Genomic DNA, 20,511 nt, shown 5'->3' with positions numbered 1-20,511 from the left:
AACAAACAAAAAAGCCTTCTTTATTGAGAGCAGCACATAAAAAACCCAACAAAACCCAACTCTTCTTGGCTGCAGTACCCTCTGCTCAAGCAAATAAACTAAACCCACTCTAGGCTGCATTCCAGTAACAGAAATACTATGGTAGGGAGGAGTCAGCATTCTGGAGGAGGGAGAAAGGGGATGCTGCCCAGAGTCCTCATACAAAAAAAAGGCACAGGGTAGCTGGGAAAGGTAGTGAGCTCCTTCATATGCCAGGCACTTTGTGTTCCTGCTGGCTGGCCTGTATCTGCAAGGCGCAGGGGTGGCAGACATGCCTAACACAGACGGACGGAGAGATGGATGGAGACAGACACTGGGCCAGGCCGGCAGATATGCCCATGGTGAGCGGGGACAGAGAGCCTGGTGCTGGAGCCCAGCTCTCACTGGGTGAGGGGGAGCTGCACTCCATCCACGCCAGCAGCCCTAGGGCACCAAGCTGGGTAGGTGGGGAGCAAAAGGCAACAAGAGCTGTCTTTTTGGGACCCATGGAGGAGAGGGGTGAGGGGCGGGGCTGGGGTACACTGGCTTGTGCTTTGAGTCCAGCAGCTGCTGGTGCCGAGCTGCTCGCTGGCACACAGGGGTCAGGCTCAGCAAGGGGCTGCAGGAGTACTGGGGCCCTCCAGGCACCTACAGACCCCTGTCCACCCCACCATGTCCTTCCCCAGCAAGGACCAGGTTGCTCAGGCTTTGCTGTCAGCTGGACTGTCCCCGAGAACAGTGGCAAGCTCACTGAAGGAGGGTCGATCCTTGGGGCTGGAGGCCCAGCAGCGCTGCATCAGCTTGGCAAGGCGGGAAGGGCATCCCTCAGGGTGCGGGAGCTTCGTCTTTCCTGACTGCAGACCTGGTGTGAAAGAAAAGTCCAAAGGGAAGAGCTGTGATCCTCTCAGCAAGGTACAAGCGCAGCATCTCTCTACGTGGGCTGGAACAGCCTTGCCAGCCAGACCAGCACCATGTCATAGAATCACAGTATAGTTTGGGTTGGAAGGGATCTTCAAAACTCATCTAGTCCAACCCCCCTGCAATGAGCAGGGACATCTTCAACCAGATGAGGTTGCTCAGAGCCCCATCCACCCTGGCCTTGAACGCTTCCAGGGATGGAGCATCTACCACCTCTCTGGGCAACCTGGGCCACTGTTTCACCACCCTCAGTGTAAAAAAATTCTTCCTCGTGTCTGGCCTGAACCTCCCCTCTTTAGTTTAAAAGCATTACACCTCCTCCTGTCACAACAGGCCCTGCTAAAAAGTCTGTCCTCATCTTTCTTAGAGGCCCCTTTTCAGTACTGAAAGGCCACAATAAGGTCTCCCTGAAGCCTTCTCTTCTCCAGGCTGAACAACCCCAACTCTCTCAGCCTGTCCTCACAGCAGAGCTGTTCCAGCCCTCTGATCATTTTTGTGGCCTCCTCTGCCCCTCTCCAACAGGTCCATGTCTTTCCTGTACTGAGGGCTCCGGAGCTGGACACAGGACTCCAGGTGGGGTCTCACCAGAGGAGAGCAGAGGGGAGAATCACCTCCCTTGACCTGCTGGACACGCTCCTTTTGATGCAGCCCAGGATACGATTGTATCAAGAGGGGACTGTATTGCGTCAAGAGGGAAGATGTCACACAGCCTGGCTGGCCCCCTCTACCACAAACAAGGAAATACGCCACAATGCCAGGGACAGCACAGGTTACTCTACATACCTGCTAGCACCTCATCATCTGCCATTGGGCTGTAGGGCATCTCTCCATGCATGAAGACCTCCCACATGAGCACCCCAAACGACCACACATCTGATTTAGTGGAGAACTCGTCCTCCAGCACTGCTTCAGGTGGCATCCAGCGCAGCGGTATCCAGGCCTGGCGGAAGTGGTAGTACTCGCTGCAGGCAGGACAAGCAGGCAATGAGACTGGTGGCACCCCATTCCCTCCCATTCCTCCCCAAGGTTTCCAGCTGACCTGTTGTACACATCCTTGCTGAGGCTCAGGGATGAGACCTTGACCTGCCGCTGGGCACTGACCAGGCAGTTCCTGGCTGCCAAGTCCCGGTGCACGAACCTGCCGTTGGAGAGATGCTCCATGCCCAGGGCCACCTGTGTGCAGAGAGACACCTGACCCCAGAGAGGTGTCAGCACTGGCTGTCCTCCTCCAGGTCCTCCGCCCCACAACACTTCCAAAACTGCACTATCACCTTATGTTTGGTAGTGAGGGGCTGTGGCTTCAGAGACTCATCTTTGCTCTTGGAGATCCTCAGGAACTGCTTCAGGTCCCCCTGGGAGACAGACAGCAACTCAGAGACAGCACCTCTCCATGCAATGCCTGCGTATGGAAACCCCATAGATGCTTATCTCCTGGGCCATAGTCCCTGCTTGTTCTCCTGGTCCCTGCCCTATAGGACAAGGCAGTATTTCCCTTCTGGGCCTCAGCTGGCTAAGATCAGGGAAAGCAGGTTTGATGTTTGCAAAAGGTTTTTCATGCCCCAAATTGATTTCTCTCCCATGAACTCCAAGCTCCCCATAGTAGCCCTTAGCATTCGCAGCCACTCTGCAGCATGGGGTCTGACAGCTTAACTCACTCAGCTGAGTCCTGGGCATAAACCACAAATCGGGAGGATGTGGAAAGAGACAAAGTCACCTCTGGGTCTTGCAGGAGACCCTCATTCCCCTTGAAACTCCTCCACATGCTGGGAACAGTGTTAATCTCAATCTGGTCTCCTTACACCTTGCTTGCCCTGTGTTGCCAGCCTGGACCATGTCACATTTGCAGGCCCCATGCCCACTGACAACCCCTCCTCCTCCACCTCACTGCAAGCACTGCTGGCTGGGCCCTTACCAAGTCCACATACTCCAGGACCATGTAATGCGGCTCTGCCTCACGGCACAGCCCCAGCAGCCGCACCACATTGGGGTGGTTCAGCTTGCCAAACATTTCAGCCTCTCGCCTGAAGTCCATCTGCAGCTGCTCATCCCGTGTCTGCAGGTTCTTCACCAGAACCAGGGCTTCCCCCTCACCATCCTCTGTACCTTTTGCCTTGGCCAGGAACACTTCACCAAACTCCCCCCTGCCTGGAAGTGTAGAGCAGCACATGGGAAGACAACAAACATTAGGACAGCACAGTATTTCACAGCCCAGCAGCTGCAGGCCACTCTGTACCCCAGCATATCCAGTTTTCTGGCTAGCATGTGCTGGGGTTTCAGCCACAGGTTTTCTGCTGGAGGGGGGTCAGGGCCAGCGTGGCCCAGCATACCCAGTGTTGTGATTGTCTGCAGGTTTGAACGTGGAAAGTGCATCTTGTCGGCAGCACTGTGCCGCTTGCTGGCCCCAGAGCTGCTGCCCAGGTTGGTCAAGGCCACTTCTTCCTGGATCTCTGCTGTCATCTGCCCATTCTGAAGCAACGCACTACCTGCAAGGGAAGCACAAATGGCTTCAGCATCCTGGCAGGCTGTGCAGAGAATGTCAGACTGGCAATCAGCACCTTCTAGGGCTGACACTCCAAACACCCACAACTGGCAGGCAACAGAGTGGCCTCCAGACAGTCGTTTCCTCTGGGTTCACATTTGGCCACATTTCGGGCAGCCCTGCAGCCACCCTTGAGATCAGGTGCTGAGCAATGGCTTTGGTCCCAGAGACAACCAGCTCCACTTGGCCTTGCCCATCCCATGCCACTCAGTCATCCCAAAGGAGTGGCTACATCAAAACTACAAGTGACAAAACTCTGTAGAACAGCAGCAGGAGATTGGATGTGTGAGGCAGAGAGAGAGCAGAGAGAGGACCCTGCTTGCTATAGCCACAGTCTCTTCATGCCCAAGAGACTGAAGTCCATCTGGTGCTGGCTGCTGCAGCCTGACCCCCCTGCTCCTGCTCACTTCCCAGCAAACCAGCAATGCTCAGGTCCTTGGAAATCTTGAACCTGTCAGACCAGATCAGCTTGGAGTTTCCTTTACTGCCTAGGTTAAGACAGTGCTAGGAAGCATAAAATCAGAGAATCATATAACAGCTTCGGTTGGAAGGGACCTTCAAAGGTCATCCAGTCCAATCCCCCTGCAATGAGCAGGGACATCTTCAACCACATCAGGTTGCTCAGAGACCCGTCGAGCCTGGCCTTGAACGTCTCCAGGGATGGGGCATCTACCAGCTCTCTGGGCAACCTGGGCCAGTGTTTCACCATGCTCATTGTAAAAAATTTCCTTCCTCATGTCTAGCCTGAACCTCCCCTCCTTTAGTTTAAAAACCACTGTCCTTGCAATCAACCCCAACAAGCCTTCTGCTCAGGAACTCCACTAGAAATTTCCTTGGCACGTACAGAAGCCAGTGAACGGGTCAAAATATTATTGCTGTAAGAAAGCAGAGAATCCTGCATTTTACAGGCAGCTTGTAGAGGAAAGACTATATATTCTAGATACCTTTTTGGATAGTATACCTTGATTTTGAATACATTTACTGCTTGGATCAGACTTGGTGCTAGGAAGCAGTACTTTCCACAAGCTGAAGTAGGAGTTTGAATGTAAAGCAGGGCACAATGCTCAGCTAAGGTGGCTGACACGTGCAGCATCACCCTGCATTACTGTGCATATTCCATTTCAATTAGTCCAGGAGCAAGCATTAAGGAAACACCTGGCCAGGCAAAAGGATTAAGGGATACTGTACAGAAGCATGTGTACATACATGCTTACAATGCATGTGTATAAGGGAGGTACCAGCCCAACAGCACATCCTGAGTGCGTCCAGCCACAATGACAGGGACTGTGGCTTTGTCATAGGTAGGCCTGGAGCTGTGAAGACTGAGATGTGTTGACTTAAGTGACATGGCTACTCTCAGCTGTCCTTTCTCACACACTGGAGTAATATTTGCAGAAGACCACTGCAAAAAAACACCATCTACCCAATAAATTGAAGCTCGGTGCTACTTACACTCTTCCTGGTTTTATGCTAATTATTCGCAAGACTGTTCGACCCTGTGCTGTCTGCACTCCTGACTGATAGTGTCTCAAGACTACGAGCTTGAAGCCAAGAGACAACCACTGCAACTGTGCCAAGAAAATACCAAAGGCTACAGAGCAAGTACACTGCCACCAAGAGACAACACCAGCAGGCAGCAATGACAGACACTTGTGAGAACAGACATCCCCATGTTTCACAGAGCTTTGACAAGACAGTAGATAAAAAGGGACTTCAAAAATGAACAAGAAATTTAATTTATGTATCCAGCAGTCCAAAGGGAAATTAAGTGTAGAGGAGCTGCCTGTTTTGCCCACCTGCCTGCAACACTTGAGCATCAACTGGAGAAACAGACACAGCCTCGCTGCCCTAGAGAAATGAGCACATGCCAACGCAGAAATCAAATGCTCCCCTCAGTCCCCACAGCTGTTAACCTCCCCAAAAGCTATGTCTGTGTTCACCCAAACAAAGCACCACAGACAGAGAGACACAGATAGCAAACACCCTTGTTACGGAGGATGTGGTACACCAAGGATGTGACCTTGGAAGGTGATCAGCTTGTTAGGAGTGCATTGATCCATAGGAAATCCATAGGGAGGATCCACTGCAAATCCACAGGAAGGTCAAATCTATCTGGATCCTGAGGGCACTGGAAAAGTCAGCTAGTGGCTAGCCAGGGAATACTTGTCATCAGGTAGATGCTGAGATACTTCAGGTCACCCATCTAAAGAGGGACCACATCAAAAGGAGGAAAAGAGCCAAATCTTTGAAGACTATGATGAAGGGGGTAGCTCCACTGCAGCTGACAGCAAACACAAACCACTTATCCAGAGAGGCTATGGAAGTACCAAGAAGGAGTGCAGACGTCTGGGCAGCTGGGTCTGCTTGTAGCAGTGAGGATGCAGCCCTCTGACAGCTAAACTTGTTCCAAATGAAGGGGATAAGAAGAGGCAAACTCTGGCCGAATAAAAAGAAAAATATAATAAAGATAGGCCAAAATAAAAATGGGAGACCAGCTCAAAAAAAGATTAAAACAAATTCTTTCCCAGGAAGAACATGCTGGCCAGAGCCTGTTGGCACAGGTGAGCTGCCTGAAACTTGTCCAGAGAAGAGCTCACAGCGGTAACAGCCACAGAGCATAAAGCTGCAGAGATGCTCCTGCATCCCTGCTCCGAGGAAGTTCTCCACAGCCAAACTTCTCTTCTGGAGGTTTGGCTCTGTTCAAAGCACCAATACAAGAGGAAAAACAGAAGACAAAACCAGTGGTGATGTTTTGCCAGGATCCACAGCAACTCCCACATGATCAGGATGTGGCTGTGTACTGGAGAACTGGGAGGGGGAAGCACAATGTCTGCATTTGTGGTGGGGGGGAGATCCAGGGATTTATAAGGGCAGCAAACTCAATCGCACCCCATCACTTACAAGTCCTCACTGTTATCAGTGATGCAAGGACAACTGTGACATGAGGAGAAAGCTGAAACAGCTTTTAGAAATGAAAATGATGCCAGAGATCTCTTGGTTTCACTGAAGGAGTCATGTAGCTCACACACAATGGGGATCCAGTCCAGTCTATTTGCAGGGATTTTGTGAAGTCTCATGGAAACAGCTGTCAAAAAGCAGCTCAGCTGCCACAGGACAGGAGGGAACATCCTCCAATGGACGCACAGAGGTAGGAACCAGGGTAGTACAACACGCTGCCAACCTGAAAGGGGTGCTGCTGCTGCTGGCAGCTGTTTGCCAAAACCACCAACTTAGCTACCGGCAAAGGTACAGGCCAGCTGTGGCCAGCTGCAGAGGGACACTAAGCACTGGGAGGTGCAGTCAGAGATACAATGTGAGGGAACAGGGAACTAAAGCCAGTGGCACAGCTGGGAACAGGACACAGCAAAGCTGGGTCACTCTGCAAAGCTGGATGCACCAAGTCCTGTCTGGGACTCCTCCTTTCAGAAAGGTGACAGTGCAACCAGAAAGGGCACTCACAGGAACAATGAGACATACACAAGAGCTGTGTGTTCCAGTGCAGAGCTGAGATGTGACAAGGTTGAAAAGCAAAGAGATAGTTTTTAGATAACCTGTTATGCTCCAGAAGCCCTTGTTGGAGGATGCTGTAGAGGTTCAAAGCTTATATGGGTTTCAGAGATAACAAGATGACCTCACAGCACAGTTCAGGGCTGTTCAGTAAAAAGTCTTTCCTCCAGCACCAGGAGCTGCTTAACAGTGATATGAATAGGCTGGCACAGTACTACTATAATTTCATTATATTGCAATAGGGATACTCCCCTCCCCTTGGCAATGGGTGGACGTGATACCACATATGGGTGCTGGAAACCAGGAACAATGTGTACAGAGAGGGCCACAATGTGGGGCTGAGATTTCACACTAACTTGCCTATTTCTCACCTGGCAGCAGGTCTCTGCCACCAGCCATTACCAAAAACCAAGAGCAAGAAACTCCAAGGGTAAGGAGGAGTCCACTCTTCCCTGGGAGCTCCCTGCCCTTCTGTCCCTCCAGCCTGGGCTAAGGGGTCAGCAGTGAAGTCCCCAGCCTCAGGAGTGCCAGCCTCACCGTTCAGACACTCCATTTCAGGCTCCTCGCCCTCTGGGTGCTTCTTCAGCCTCTTGGCTTTTCTCCGCTTCTTACAGTAGAACATCAGCCCCAGCACGATAATAATGTAGGCAACAGCTGCCCCCACGGAAAGCCCAATGGTCTGGATCATCTTGTAGGGTGTGTGGCTGCCAGGTCCCTCATCCTCTTCCACTGCTGGCTTGTCTGTGGGGCAGAGAGCACCAAACTCATGAAGGTGTGGAGGGATTTCTCAAATCCTGCTCAGGAACGGGCTGGAGGAATGAGAAAAGACCCCCACCCCAGCTGCTGTGGCCACCTCCTCATCCAGCCATAGCTCTCAGAAGACTGTTCTGCATCCCTGGCAGGGATGCTGCTGTGACTCCCTGGCAGGCATGACCTGACATACAGCACCCACAGGTGGGGACAGAAGCGGGTCTTATAGCTGCCAGGGACACCAGGAAGCCATGTCCTGACACTGGGCACCTCCCTTACCTACAACATATAGGAAGGCCTCACGGTGCTTGATGTTGCAGCTGTTGCCAGCGATACAGGTGTATTTTCCAGAGTCCTCAGTGGTGACGTCATAAATCACCAGGGAGCCATTTGGCATGATCTGAATCCTGCAAACCACACAGAGCCCTGTGCAAGCACCAGAGGGCAGAAGCAGGCTTGGGGCACCTGCAGCCCCATGTCCTCAGGATGCCTCAGCCCCATGCCCCATTGCAATCAGCTTGAATCTCAGGCTGTGCAATGCTCAAGAAAAAAATGGTTGCAGCTCAACTGCAGCTTGGCAGAATGGGTAACCTTGGGGCCACGAGAGTCCAGGCTCTGGGACACAGTGACAAATGACTGTATGTCCCCCCAAACTGGGACCCCAAGACCACGCCATTGGTACCGGCATGCTGGATAGGCATGCAGAGTGCCACGCTGCACCACACTGCAGTTTGGAACGGAGGCTGTGTACCTGGGCAGGAGCTTGCCAGGATCCAAAATCTTGTCCTTCCCTTTCCACTGGATGTGCGGCACGGGGTCCCCCTCTGCCTGGCACTGGAACATGGCTGTGTGTCCCTGGTACACTGTTGTGGGCTCTGGCTCTAGCTTGAAGGTAACGTAAACTGAAGGCAGAAAGGCCAACACAAATGTTGTCATGTCCTGGGAATGGTGCTGAGCTTCCACAGGGGAACAGGGCCAGCACTAGCACAGTGGCACATACCCTCTCAGGCTGTATGCAAAGCACTGACAAACCAGAGACTCATGTGCCATGGGGCAGACCTGGGGGTCAGGCCAGACACTTCTTTCTCTGCATGGACATGCCAGTTGGGTGCCACCCAGGCAAACCCACTGCAAGGCCAGCACAGCAGGAAACCCACCTGCGTGCCGTAGAGCCCTCACCTGCTACCACGAGCTGCACGGTGGCACGGATCTCACCCTGCGGGCTGTTGGAGGCGATGCACGTGTAATTCCCTGAGTCACTCCTGCTCACCTTGTGGAAGGACAAGATGCCAGCGTTGTGGCTGACATGGGATGGCAGGCTGCTCCCATCTACAGGATGCAAGAAGAGGGACATAGCAGTAATGCACAAAGCGCTGTGCCACAGGAGGTACACCAACACAAAGCTGCTGGGGCCCCAGGTCAGAAACAGACCCAAGGCATCTGAGTCCTCTTTACCTGTTTTAGTCCACTGGATGGTGGGTTTTTCCCGGCCAGTGGCTGAGCAGGACACTGTCACCTCCTTATCAAACTCCATGCACTGCAGCGGCTGGGGTGGAGGGGTGAACTTCAGCTTCTCTGCAACAGACAGATGTGCTGTTAGAACCGCCCCCAGCCACAGAAGGCAGCGGAGCTGTGGTGTCTCACACCTGCACCCTGCCAGGCGGAAGAGATCCCCACAAAAAGAGGATGTGGAGTGCTTGTCAGCATACCTAGCACGTGCACCCGTGCGTATCCCTCAATGCTGCCTGCCGGCGTGCTGCTCACGCACTTGTAAATGGTCCCATCATATACCTCCACGTTGTTGATGCGCAGCGTCCCATTCTCAGAGATCTCAAACCGTGAGTCCTGCCCAGAGGGAGGGAAGGAGGGAAGGGAGCAGGGCAGAAATGATACTGTCACCAGCACTGGGCTCAGACTTTGCTTGTGGCACTCCTGACACTCCACATGTCCACACTGTTCCTCAGATAGACACAGCCCTGCCGAGACCCACATGGAGAACTGAGACAAGCTGCAGTGACAACTTTCTGAGGAACATCTCCCTTGTCACTGCCCCAAAATCACAGAGTTGGCTGCCAGACAAGTGGCTACAGCCAGTTTTGCACCCATACACCAGTAGGATGGAGATGGTGCCAGAAACATGGCCAAAGCAGGGCGACAGGGATGCTGGGCCTATGATAAAGATGATAAACAGCAGTAGGAGGAGCCGAGCAGGTGCCTGTCAGAAGAGCCCATGAGCAGCAGCAGCAGCTTGCCCCATTGTCTCACCTCAGAGATGGAGACACCGTTGCGGTACCAGGTGACAGTGGGTTTCAGGGAGGCCTTGCTGAGGCAGTGCAGGTATCCTGGCTTGCTCTCCTCCAGCTGGCTATCCTTGGGCATCTCCACCCACTTGGGTACCGCTGGGCATGGAGGCAAAGGGTTACACAGGGCCACTCACCAGCCCTCTGGTCAGCACCAGTGCAGACCAGATAGGAAGCATGCAGCCAGTCATGGGGCTCTGCAGCCCAGCTATGAGAGATGCGTCTCTCTGCATCAGCGAGGTGATGCAGCATCCCACCTCCACTCCCCCCAACCCCCCCATTCAGCGCCTTTTTCTCTGCCCCCAGCCCTTCTCAGAAAGCTGCCTACTAGCCACAGTGATGCTCAGCTCCTGCTTCTTCTCTCCAGCCTTGTTGGCAGCATGGCACGTGTAGGTCCCCGCGTCTGCCTCTGTGATACTCGTGAAAATGAGCTGCTCTGCCTCTTGGTGCACCCTGCCAGAGGTGGGAACTCGTTCCTGGTTCCTCTCCCACCAGACCTGAGGCGTGGGTATGCCTCGTGGGGGAGTGCAGGCCACACGGTGCCCCTGGTTTGCCGTCAACACCTTCGGGGAGAAGGGTACCATTTCTTCGATCTCTGAGAGGAGCAATAGATAGCAGGGCTCAAACAGGGCAGGAACATGTAGCAAACCCACCGTCACCATCATCTCCATGGGAGGCACCAGCCAAGGGAGAGAGAGTATACAACCTATGTTTGCTTCCTTCATCCAGTCATTTCACAGATAAACCAAGCAGTTCTCCATGTACTGACCCATCACTATATTGTCACATCACTCCAGAGTGACACTGCAACTCTGAGACCCACTGCCCTCCCTTGCCACCAGCCCCAGGACCTTACCTGCTAGCTGCAGAGTCGCCTTCAGCACAAGAGCTTTCCCTCTCTGCCCACGGCCAATGCACTTATAGACACCAGTGCTGCGAGCCCTCACCTGGGTGATCAGCAGGGAGCCGTTGGTGAATACGGTGGTCCTGGGCACATGGGGAGAGGCAGGGCTCAGCGGGCATTTCTGCGGGACATGGGCCAGAGCCAAAGTCCCATGATGCCCTACATGAGCACATGGAACTAAAAGGAGACTTTATGGCTATCAAAGCTTCCCAGTGTGGGGGAAGCAGCACAGGAGATGGTGGGACACTTGCTTCATGGAGGAAATGAGCTAACAGAAGTCTCTTTCTATGGGAAGAGCTGACTCCCACCAAAAGATGCATCACGAAACCGGGCCAGCTCTGAAAGCTGACACAGCCACAAAAGGGGACATGGGGCACATGGTGGCGCCCGGGAGCTGCCAGGCCACTGGGCATCTGGAACTGAGAGTTTACTACTTGCTTTGCATAGTCTGGCTGAGAGACATCCTGGGCTCCATGATCACCACCCATGGGCAGCCTGGGCTGGGAGATGTCCCCAGCTCTGGTGATTGCCCCATGTGTAGGTGTCTGGGGCTCAGAAGATCACCATGTACTGGTATCTGAGGGTGCCATAGGCCCAATGATCACTGTGGGAGCTGGGAGGTGTGCCTGAGTCTGTGGATCTGGTCTGTGGGCATCTGGTACTGGGACACACCCCTGACTCTAGGAATTGTCCTAAGGGGTTGTCTGGGGCCTGAGCTGCTCCTGGCTCCATGAAATAGCCATACGTGGACATGTAGGGCTGGGAAACATCCCCAAGAATGGGGATCATCACGTGTGGGCATCTACGACTGACAGACCCACAGACTCATTTGAGGACAAACTGCTTGCTGAGTCCTATGCAGATAAAGGCCATGCACAAGTACCAAGACCCCATTAAACTCAAGCCAGCCAAGCTGAGAAACCAATTTCCATGTCCAGATGGATGCCGAATGCTTGCCCTCAGGCATAGCCAGGGCTTGGCCTCGCTCTGTTGCTTCTGGAACATGGTGCCCCCCATCCTCCCACCCATGCCCACATCACTGGGGTCCTATTACTTGGATCTGTTGGTGACAGGGCTGTCTTCAAAAAGCCACTCCTGTGTGGGAGGGGGCACAGCTGCAAACTGGCAGTCAAACATGGCCTCTTCGTTCTTGGTCACAATGAGGTCCTGCGGGACGATCACTGCCTGAGGAAAGCTCTCATCTGCAATGGCAGAGACCACAGGAGGGTGAGAAGAGCAGAGTGGCCTTTTGTGTCCCTTCACCAGTGCCCTGAGGGAAACACAAAGAAGAGCTGGATGCTCCCTGGGAGCACCTGAGGAGAGAGACATCGTGCCAGCACTGCTGTAGTTACACAGCCAGAGCCCAGGACTGCATGTAGCAGCTGCTCCGGAAAGAGCCCCTTCTGCTTCCAGAAAGGCCCTGAACACCCTGGGCTCCTACCAAATAGATTAAACCTGGCACTGGACAGCAAATTCCCTTGTCCAATTCAATTCCAAACACCTCTCCAATGACAACATCTCCTGCTTTCTCTGGGCCTCGCCTCCAAAGGCCAACATGGTGTCTCACCCACACAACATCAGAGTGCCAAAACCAGCAGCACCTACAGCCTCCAGGATCCAAGTCTTATTAAAGGAGGGAAAACCCTGGTGTTCCAGTTCCAGAGAATCACAGAATAGTTTGGATTGGAAGGTCATCTAGTCCAACCCCCTTGCAACAAGCAGGGACATATTCAACCACATCAGTGTGCTCAGAGACCTGTCCAGCCCGACCTTGAACGTTTCCATGGATGGGGCATCTACCACCTCTCTGGGCAACCTGGGCCAGCGTTTCACCACCTTCACTGTAAAAAATTTCTTCCTCATGTCTGGCCTGAATCTCCTCTCCTTCAGTTTAAAACCATTACCCCTTGTCCTATCACAACAGGCCCTGCTATAAAGCCTGTCCTCATCTTTCTTAGAGGCTCCTTTTCAGTACTGAAAGGCCACAATAATGTTTCCTTGGAGCCTTCTCTTCTCCAGGCTGAGCATCCCCAACTCTCTCAGCCTGTCCTCACAGCAGAGCTGTTCCAGCCCTCTGATCATTTTTGTGACCTCCTCTGCCCCTCTCCAACAGGTCCCTGTCTTTCCTGTACTGAGGGCTCCAGAGCTGGACACAGGAGTCCAGGTGGGGTCTCACCAGAGCAGAGCAGAGGGGCAGAATCACCTCCCTCAACCTGCTGGCCACAAACCTTTCGATGCAGCCCAAGATAAGATGTGCCTTCTGGGCTGCAAGCGCACATTGCTGGCTCTTGTCCAATCTTCCATCTACCAGTATCCCCAAGTCCTTCTCCTCAGAGCTGCTCTCAATCCCTTCATCTCTCAGCCTGCATTGATATCAGGGGTTGCAATGACCCAGGTGCAGGACCTTGCACTTTGCCTTGTTGAACCTCATGAGGTTCCTATGGCCCCACTTCTTGTGCTTGTCCAGGTCCCTCTGGATCATATCCCATCCCTCAGACATGTCAATTGCACCACTCAGCTTGGCACCATCTGCAAACTTGCCAAGGGTGCATTCTATCCCAATGTCTGTGTCACTGATGAGGATAATAAATATACTGGTCCCAATATGGACTTCTGAGGGACACCACTTATCACTGGTGTCCATCCAGACATAGTGCCATTGAGCATTACATTGACCATACATCTGCTCCGGAAAGATGCAGGGGCAAATTTACACCTGTAGACAGGGTAAGGTTCAAACACAGTCAGGTGTGCCATGCCTATCTCTGGAAAGAGGCTTCACATATATAAAACCACACCAGCCTGACACTTCCCCTGCAGCCTGTCTCCCATCCTGCAGCAGAGGGAGGACCCTCAGCAAAACAGTAAAAAAGTTGAGACCCCAGCCCTGAGCAGCCAGGACACAACTCACCAATGATATTCAGTGTGAAGTTGTTCTGGCTGCAGACAGAGCCGACAGCACTGCGGGCACAGCAGTAGTAGAGACCATTGTCGTCAGGGCTGGCATTCTGGAGGGTCAGCGTTCGCTCCTTGTTGCTGACAATATAGGTACTGCGGCCGTCAGGGAGGGAGGTACCATCCCGAAACCACTGCCATGCAGGGCTGCAAGACAGGACAAGAGGGTGAAGGGGTGCAGGGCACCAGCAGGGCTCCCTAGAGAGCACGTGTGCAGAGGAGAAAGCCCAGAGATGGCCCATGTCGCTGGCTCTCCGTCCCCACTGCTGTCCCCGACACAGACACAAAGCCATGAGACATGCAGCCAAGTGGACGGGACATGACTGGAAAGCAACGGAGTGACTGCAGCACACCAAGCAGCTCAGTGACTGGACTGTGGCAGCCCGTCCTTACTGTGCTCCTCGCTATGAGGCTCAGAGGAAGCCATTTTCCTTCTCCCCCGGGGCTCAGCCACAGGCTCAATCCTGTCTTTCGCCTTCCCTAGACTCTACTGAATCCTCACAGGAGAGAGGAGAGAAAGACAGAGAGAGAAGGGAAGAGCAGGCAGAGGAGATGCAGGGGGACCCCTGACAGGGTCCATTCCTTGGGAGGCAACCCTTACCGCGGGTGGCCATCAATGTGACACCGCAGGACCACTGTGGAGGATGGCTGAATCTCAGCTACGCTGGCCGGCTGCTTCAGCACCACATTGCCTGTCTCAATCCCTGCAGGATCAAAGAATATCAAAACAGATGGCTCTCCAAACCTACAGAGCCCAGGTGGATGCCAACTCAGTAATAGAGCAGGCAGCAAAGGCACAAGCATAGAATCACAGAATAGTCTGGGTTTGAAGGGACCTACCAAAGGTCATCTAGTCCAACCCCTTCAATGAGAAGGGACATCTTCAACCAGATCAGGTTGCTCAGAGCCCCATCCAGCCTGGCCTTGAATGTTTCCAGGGATGGAGCATCTACCACCTCTCTGGGCAACCTGGGCCATTGTTTCATCACCCTCAGTGTAAAAATTTCCTTCCTTGTGTCTGGCATGAATATCAGCCCGCCTACTTTAAAACCATTACCCCATGTCCTAATATAACAGGCTCAGCTAAGAAGTCTGTCCTCATCTTTCTTAGAGGCCCCTTTTCAGTACTGAAAGGCCACAATAAGGTCTCCCTGGAGCCCTCTCTTCTCCAGGCTGAACAACCCCAACTCTCTCAGCCTGTCCTCACAGCAGCGCTGTTCCAGCCCTTTGATCATTTTTGTGACCTCCTCTGGCCCCTCTCCAACAGGTCCCTGTCTTTCCTGTACTGAGGGCTCCAGAGCTGGACACAGGACTCCAGGTGGGGTTTCACCAGAGCAGAGGGGCAGAATCACCTCCCTCAACCTGCTGGCCACGCTCCTTTTGATGCAGCCCAAGATATGATTTGCCTTAAGCCTACATGGAGTAAAAGGAACGCCCACCCTGTAAATGTCACACTTTGCCCTGTGTAGCTGTTCTCTGAGGGATAAGTGGGGCTCTGAAGAGATCTGCAGTGCTTAGGACACACTTGGTGCAGTCACATCACATCCCCATTTCATATATACAAATAGGGAAGGCAGCGGAAGAAAGCATCTCTGACAGCCTTGGGGACATCAGAAGATACAAATGGCCTAGAAGGTACGAAGGACACGGCAGCTGGATGCCCTGTATGACCACCACCCACATACAACATTAGCAAGCAGCCTGGTAAAGCTGTTCCCAGTCTTGGGCTCTCCCAGGTTAGTGGTTTGCCCTGTGGGCAGCACTCGACTGTGGTGTGTTCCTGGCTGCCCTCACCCCACACTCACACTTGATATTGAAAGATGCATTGGCTGTGCGAGCCTCTTCCTCAGTGAGCAAGCTCTTCGCTATGCACTGGAAGTCCCCAGCATCCCGGTGCCGATCAACAGCAGCAAACTGCAGGTTGCTGCCTTCCTTGAAGCGCTGATCCGTGTCCTCAATGGGAAGCCCATTCTGCCGCCATTCGAATGTCACATTGGCTGGTTCCTCCACCTCACAGCGGAGGATCGCACTGCGGCCATGCAGGGCATCCTGGGAGTATGGCTCCTTGGTGAAATGGATCATTGCCCGAGTCCCCACAGCTGCAAGACAGAAAAAGAAGGGCACATTTAGAGCACAGGCATTGGGAAGAAGGGAGTAGGTGAGCACGAGCTCTGCTCAAGGGTCTCCAGACTGTTGAAACCGCCATGCTACATGAAACACACCCCAAAGCACATCTGCCAAACACCATCCCTGAGTGGGATTTAGACAGATGTGTGCTCAGATTCCAGCACAGCCACTCTGAGGCTGTCTCTCCAGCAATCACTGGGACAGGGCTGCCTGAGCTTGCCACAAGCCAAGGAGAGCCCTCTGCTCCCTGGGGACATGGGTGTCAGGAGTAAGTTCTCCTGAACCACTGCTGAGTATTTCTATGTTGAAGATGTCCCTGCTCATTGGAGGGGGTTGGACTAGATGATCTTTGAAGGTCCCTTCCAACCCAAACTATTATATGATTCTATGAGTGCTGGACTTCCAGCCTGAACAATGTATGAGCCAGAAAGACAGTCATGAAAACACCAGAGAGCAAGCAGCTTCCTGGGCAGTACAGATGTTTCTTTGAGCTCCTCTTATCCTGTTTCTTTTGGGACATAAGTCCCAGCCATGCGTCAAGATTGGCCCAAATCAGAAACACCCATAGATTCTTTCTAGGCTTTCCTCAAAGCTTCTCCCCTTGGGATCACGTCTCCATCTCACCTCCACATTCTCAGAAATTACTGAGAAAAAAAAAATGGTTTGGAACAAGGATTGCCCATGGAAATAACACAGCAGCTGCTGGAGCATGGCACAAAAGGATACAGCAGTGACATCCCAAGATTGTGCTGGGCACTCAGCCCACTTGCAAGTAGGAGTGGAAACAAGGAATTCCAACGGTTCACCCCACATTCTGATAGAGGCCATGGGGTGGCTCTGGAGAGCTGGAAGCACCTCTCTGCAGCGGTTGAAAAGCCCAAGAATCCTCCTTCACACACTAAGCTCAGGGTCCCAGGGGCAGAGAAACCAGTGCTTCCCTGGGCATCGCCTGATGTGGCTGCCAAGGACTGTGCTTGCCTATTCCTAAATCTGGCTGTAGTCTGGCTGCAGCAGCCATGCAGGCACTCAGCTCTGTGGCCAAATGGCTGCAGAATGGAAAGCAGACAAAGGGCAATCCAGCACATACCGATCGCTGTTGGACTTGGTTCCCAGCACCGCACTCTGCAAGGAAAGAGGTCAAGCCAGGCAGATTTCAAGCATCTTAAGAAGAAATCTCTCAGGAAGGACAACAAGAAAGTGGTCAAAACAGTGCGTTCCCACCACCGCAAGGAAAACAGCTTCAGAAAGTGGTCACCTGGATGAGTTACACAAGCAGAATCCAAGCCCATCTGAAGGGCAGTTCATCTTTGGAGGGTCAGCTGCATCATCCTGCCTGGAGTTTGTACAAAAAAGGGCCAGCACAATTGCATTTCACTCAGCGCTGGTCAGTTGAGAGCTTCAACAGCCTCACCACATGCCTCCTGTTGCCTCAGCATCTCCCATGTCCAGGCAGGAGGACGTGGCTTTGTGGACAGGAGACATGATGAAGGCTTGGCAGCAAGCTCCACATTGGAAGCAGGGATTTTACAAGGTGTCAGGAAGCACTGGGATCCAGTTCCCCAGAGAAATGGGAGAAACTGTTTATGTCCTTATCTTCCATCCTAGGGAAATAGACACAACTATTTCAGCTCAAGTGAGATTTTTGTGATTAACACGTCATGAGAACAAGTACAAAAGCCAAAGCAAAAGGAAACCAAAGAAATAAGTGCTAACGTACAATAAAACCCATAAACTTGTGTTCTGTTTTGACAATAGTATCCAAGGTGCCATGGATGGACTGCCTGCACGTGCTGAAACCACTGTCCCAACCATTTATCAGATTTGGGCTGCAAAGAATCCATCCCTGAATGAAGAGACTGAGTACACCCTCAGCAAGTTTGCTATGATACTGGGAGGAGTGGCTGATACACCAGAGGCTGTGCTGCCATTCAGCGTGACCTGGACATGATGGAGGACTGGGAAGAGAAGATCTAGTGAAATTCAACAGAGGCAAGTGCAGGGTCCTGCCTGCACCAAGGGAGGAATAATCCCATGCACCAGTCCAGGTTAGGGGTTGACCTGCTGGAAAGCAGCACTACAGAGAAGGACCTGGGAGTTCTGGTAGACAACAGGTTGACCATGAGTAAACAATATGCCCCTGTGGCCAAGAAGGCCAATGGTATCCTGGGGTGCATTACAAAGAGTGTGGCCAACAGGTCAAGGGAGGTTATCCTCCCCCTCTATTCTGCCCTGGTGAGGCCACATCTAGAGTACTGTGTTCAGTTCTGAGCTCTCCAGTTTAAAAAGGACAAGGAACTACTGAAGAAAGTCCAGCAGAGAGCTACAAAGATGATGGGGGCTTCAGAGCATCTTTCTTATGAGGAAACACCGAGACAGCTGGGTGTGTTCAGCCTGGAGAAGAGAAGGCTGAGAGGGGTCTTATTTATGCTTATAAATATCTCAAGGGTATGTGTCAAGAAGATGGGACCAGACTCTTTTCAGTGGTGCCCAAAGGGCACAGACTGAAACACAGTAGGTTCCATCTAAACATCAGGAGAAACTTCTTCACAGTGAGGGTGGCAGAGCACTGGAACAGACTGCCCAGAGAGGTTGCGGAGTCTCCTTCTCTGGAGACATTCAAAACCTGCCTGGACTCATTCCTCTGTGATCTGCTCTAGATGAACATGATTTAGCAGGTGGGTTGGACTAGATGATCTCCAGAGGTCCCTTCCAACCCAAATCATTCTGTGATTCTGTGAAAGACCAGTAGCAGCTAGGTGTGGTCCAGATGTCTTGGGCTGGAAGACATCAGAAATCCAGAGCTGGACACAGCTTTTCACAGTATTCTAAATCTAGAGCACCAGGGCCCAGTGTTTGGAGACAGGAAATTTGTGCAGCCCTTGTCCAGGAAAAGGCTGTAGGCAGCAGGGTTCACACGTCCCCTTCCATCTCATCTGGGCTTTTGAGACAGAGGCTCAAGAAATCTATCCAAGCAGAGGGCTGTGTGGGACGTCATTATGCCAGAATTTGGGTAAAACCTGTATAAAGCAAACAGACATCACTACCTGTACTGAATGAATAACAAAATGCCTCTGCTTGTTCCACTCACCCAGATAGTGGACCTCCCAGCACCACTGCATGTCAGAGCCATGGTCATGCATGGCTTAGCCACTGGAAGCTGCCAGAACCAGCAGATGAGAGGGTTCTTGCAGCACCTGGGCACCTTCACAAAAGCATATTTCTACTGTGGCTTTCGCGAGCTAATTTGGGCTGGGCCGCATTGCAAGGAACTACTGAAAGAACCAAAATGACTCTTTCTCTTCCCGTAGCTAGAGCCACCCCAAAAAATAGCCAGCAAAAAGCAAGTTTATTGGAAGTCAGCTTAGCAAGCCCAAACCGGTGCAGAATTCTCTAGTAACACAGCTGGGACAGCCACAGTCTCACAAAGCCAGCAGCAAGCAGCAACCCCAAATGTGTGTCCTTGCAAACACCCGCTCTCTGCATATGTGTTTGACACAAGCCGCCCTTGCTTGGGAGAAAAAGAAACCCTCAACACGTTTCTGGCCTAAAACCATTTCAAATGTGGCTACAGAAAGTTTTCAGGAAAGCTTCAGCCAAATTAGATAAAGAGATCTGAAATGCAGCACACTTGAAAACACACAGTGGTGTTTTACCCAAAGGACATTTAATTGAAATGCAAAACCCTCCTGTTAGGGTAACAGATGAAGGTTAAGGGAACTGCATAGGGAAGTTGCACTGGTACATACAGGTCCCCAGGGTATCATTCCCGCATACCACAGAGAAAATCATCTGCAGGATGCACAAGGACAGAGAGAAGAGGCAGCTCTGATTACACTCTGGCTCTGTGAGCATACTTACAGCAAAGATCTGAATGCAATACAACATCCTTCATGCAGAGATATGCCCATGCTCAAAACTAATTTCATTTATTCAAGGAGGCAAATAGCAGCCTCCCAGGAAAAACACTAACACCTGCATTGCCAACCCAAATTGTATCTCAATTCACTTTTGGGGCTTGAGATGTCCCCAGGACTGGGCCATTGAAGCCCTCTCCAAGGACCACAGTGGACCGAGCATGTGCAGAGCATTTCAGGGTGACAAAACCAGTAAAGCCGCATCCAGGACAGACTTCGTGAGCAACCCTATGAAGTTAGCCACTGCTGCCTGAAGCTCTGCAGGGCAAGTTTTCAATCCTGTGAGCTTGCCAGAAAGCAAAGGGCTCTCCACACCTCCAGCAAAAATAACCCAGCCCCATGGTAGACACAGCACTACTGCAGCAATTTGGCAGCAGACTGCAGCGCAGCCTGGGAATAGCTTTGGTTTGGGGCTGTTCTCCAGAGCTAAAAATACAAGAGATAGTGTTGCTGTTTTAACAGCCAGAGCTGTAAGAAAATGCACCATACTGGTGAAGGGTCTGGAGCGCAAGTCTTATGAGGAGCGGCTGAGGGAACTGGGGCTGTTCAGTCTGGAGAAAAGGAGGCTGAGGGGAGACC

General features: G+C 52.4%; 1 protein-coding gene across 2 annotated transcripts in view; it reads right to left on the bottom strand.

Annotated features, from left to right (window-relative positions):
* PTK7 (protein tyrosine kinase 7 (inactive)) overlaps positions 1-20,511 on the bottom strand; it is a 44,475-nt gene continuing 23,964 nt past the window's right edge. Inside the window, exons 1-20 of one of the 2 annotated variants that reach the window (XM_082047338.1) lie at positions 17,274-17,551; positions 15,697-15,990; positions 14,493-14,595; positions 13,848-14,038; positions 11,991-12,138; positions 10,889-11,019; positions 10,361-10,627; positions 9,998-10,131; positions 9,442-9,577; positions 9,188-9,307; positions 8,912-9,061; positions 8,484-8,634; positions 8,012-8,139; positions 7,520-7,723; positions 3,264-3,419; positions 2,849-3,081; positions 2,208-2,288; positions 1,976-2,127; positions 1,720-1,898; positions 1-880 (exon numbers count right to left, since the gene is read on the bottom strand). In XM_082047338.1, the coding sequence (XP_081903464.1) occupies positions 720-880; positions 1,720-1,898; positions 1,976-2,127; positions 2,208-2,288; positions 2,849-3,081; positions 3,264-3,419; positions 7,520-7,723; positions 8,012-8,139; positions 8,484-8,634; positions 8,912-9,061; positions 9,188-9,307; positions 9,442-9,577; positions 9,998-10,131; positions 10,361-10,627; positions 10,889-11,019; positions 11,991-12,138; positions 13,848-14,038; positions 14,493-14,595; positions 15,697-15,990; positions 17,274-17,307 (3,153 nt within the window). In that variant the 5' untranslated portion in view covers positions 17,308-17,551 and the 3' untranslated portion in view covers positions 1-719. Of the gene's footprint in view, positions 881-1,719; positions 1,899-1,975; positions 2,128-2,207; positions 2,289-2,848; positions 3,082-3,263; positions 3,420-7,519; positions 7,724-8,011; positions 8,140-8,483; positions 8,635-8,911; positions 9,062-9,187; positions 9,308-9,441; positions 9,578-9,997; positions 10,132-10,360; positions 10,628-10,888; positions 11,020-11,990; positions 12,139-13,847; positions 14,039-14,492; positions 14,596-15,696; positions 15,991-17,273; positions 17,552-20,511 lie in introns of those variants that run through there. The other variant, XM_082047339.1, reaches the window with a different exon arrangement.

The sequence above is a fragment of the Streptopelia decaocto genome (assembly GCF_964273445.1).
Source record: "Streptopelia decaocto genome assembly, chromosome: 3".
In the NCBI taxonomy this organism is placed as follows: domain Eukaryota; kingdom Metazoa; phylum Chordata; class Aves; order Columbiformes; family Columbidae; genus Streptopelia; species Streptopelia decaocto.
Note: the sequence above shows the minus strand (reverse complement) of the source record. Positions and strands in the feature narration are given on the sequence as shown.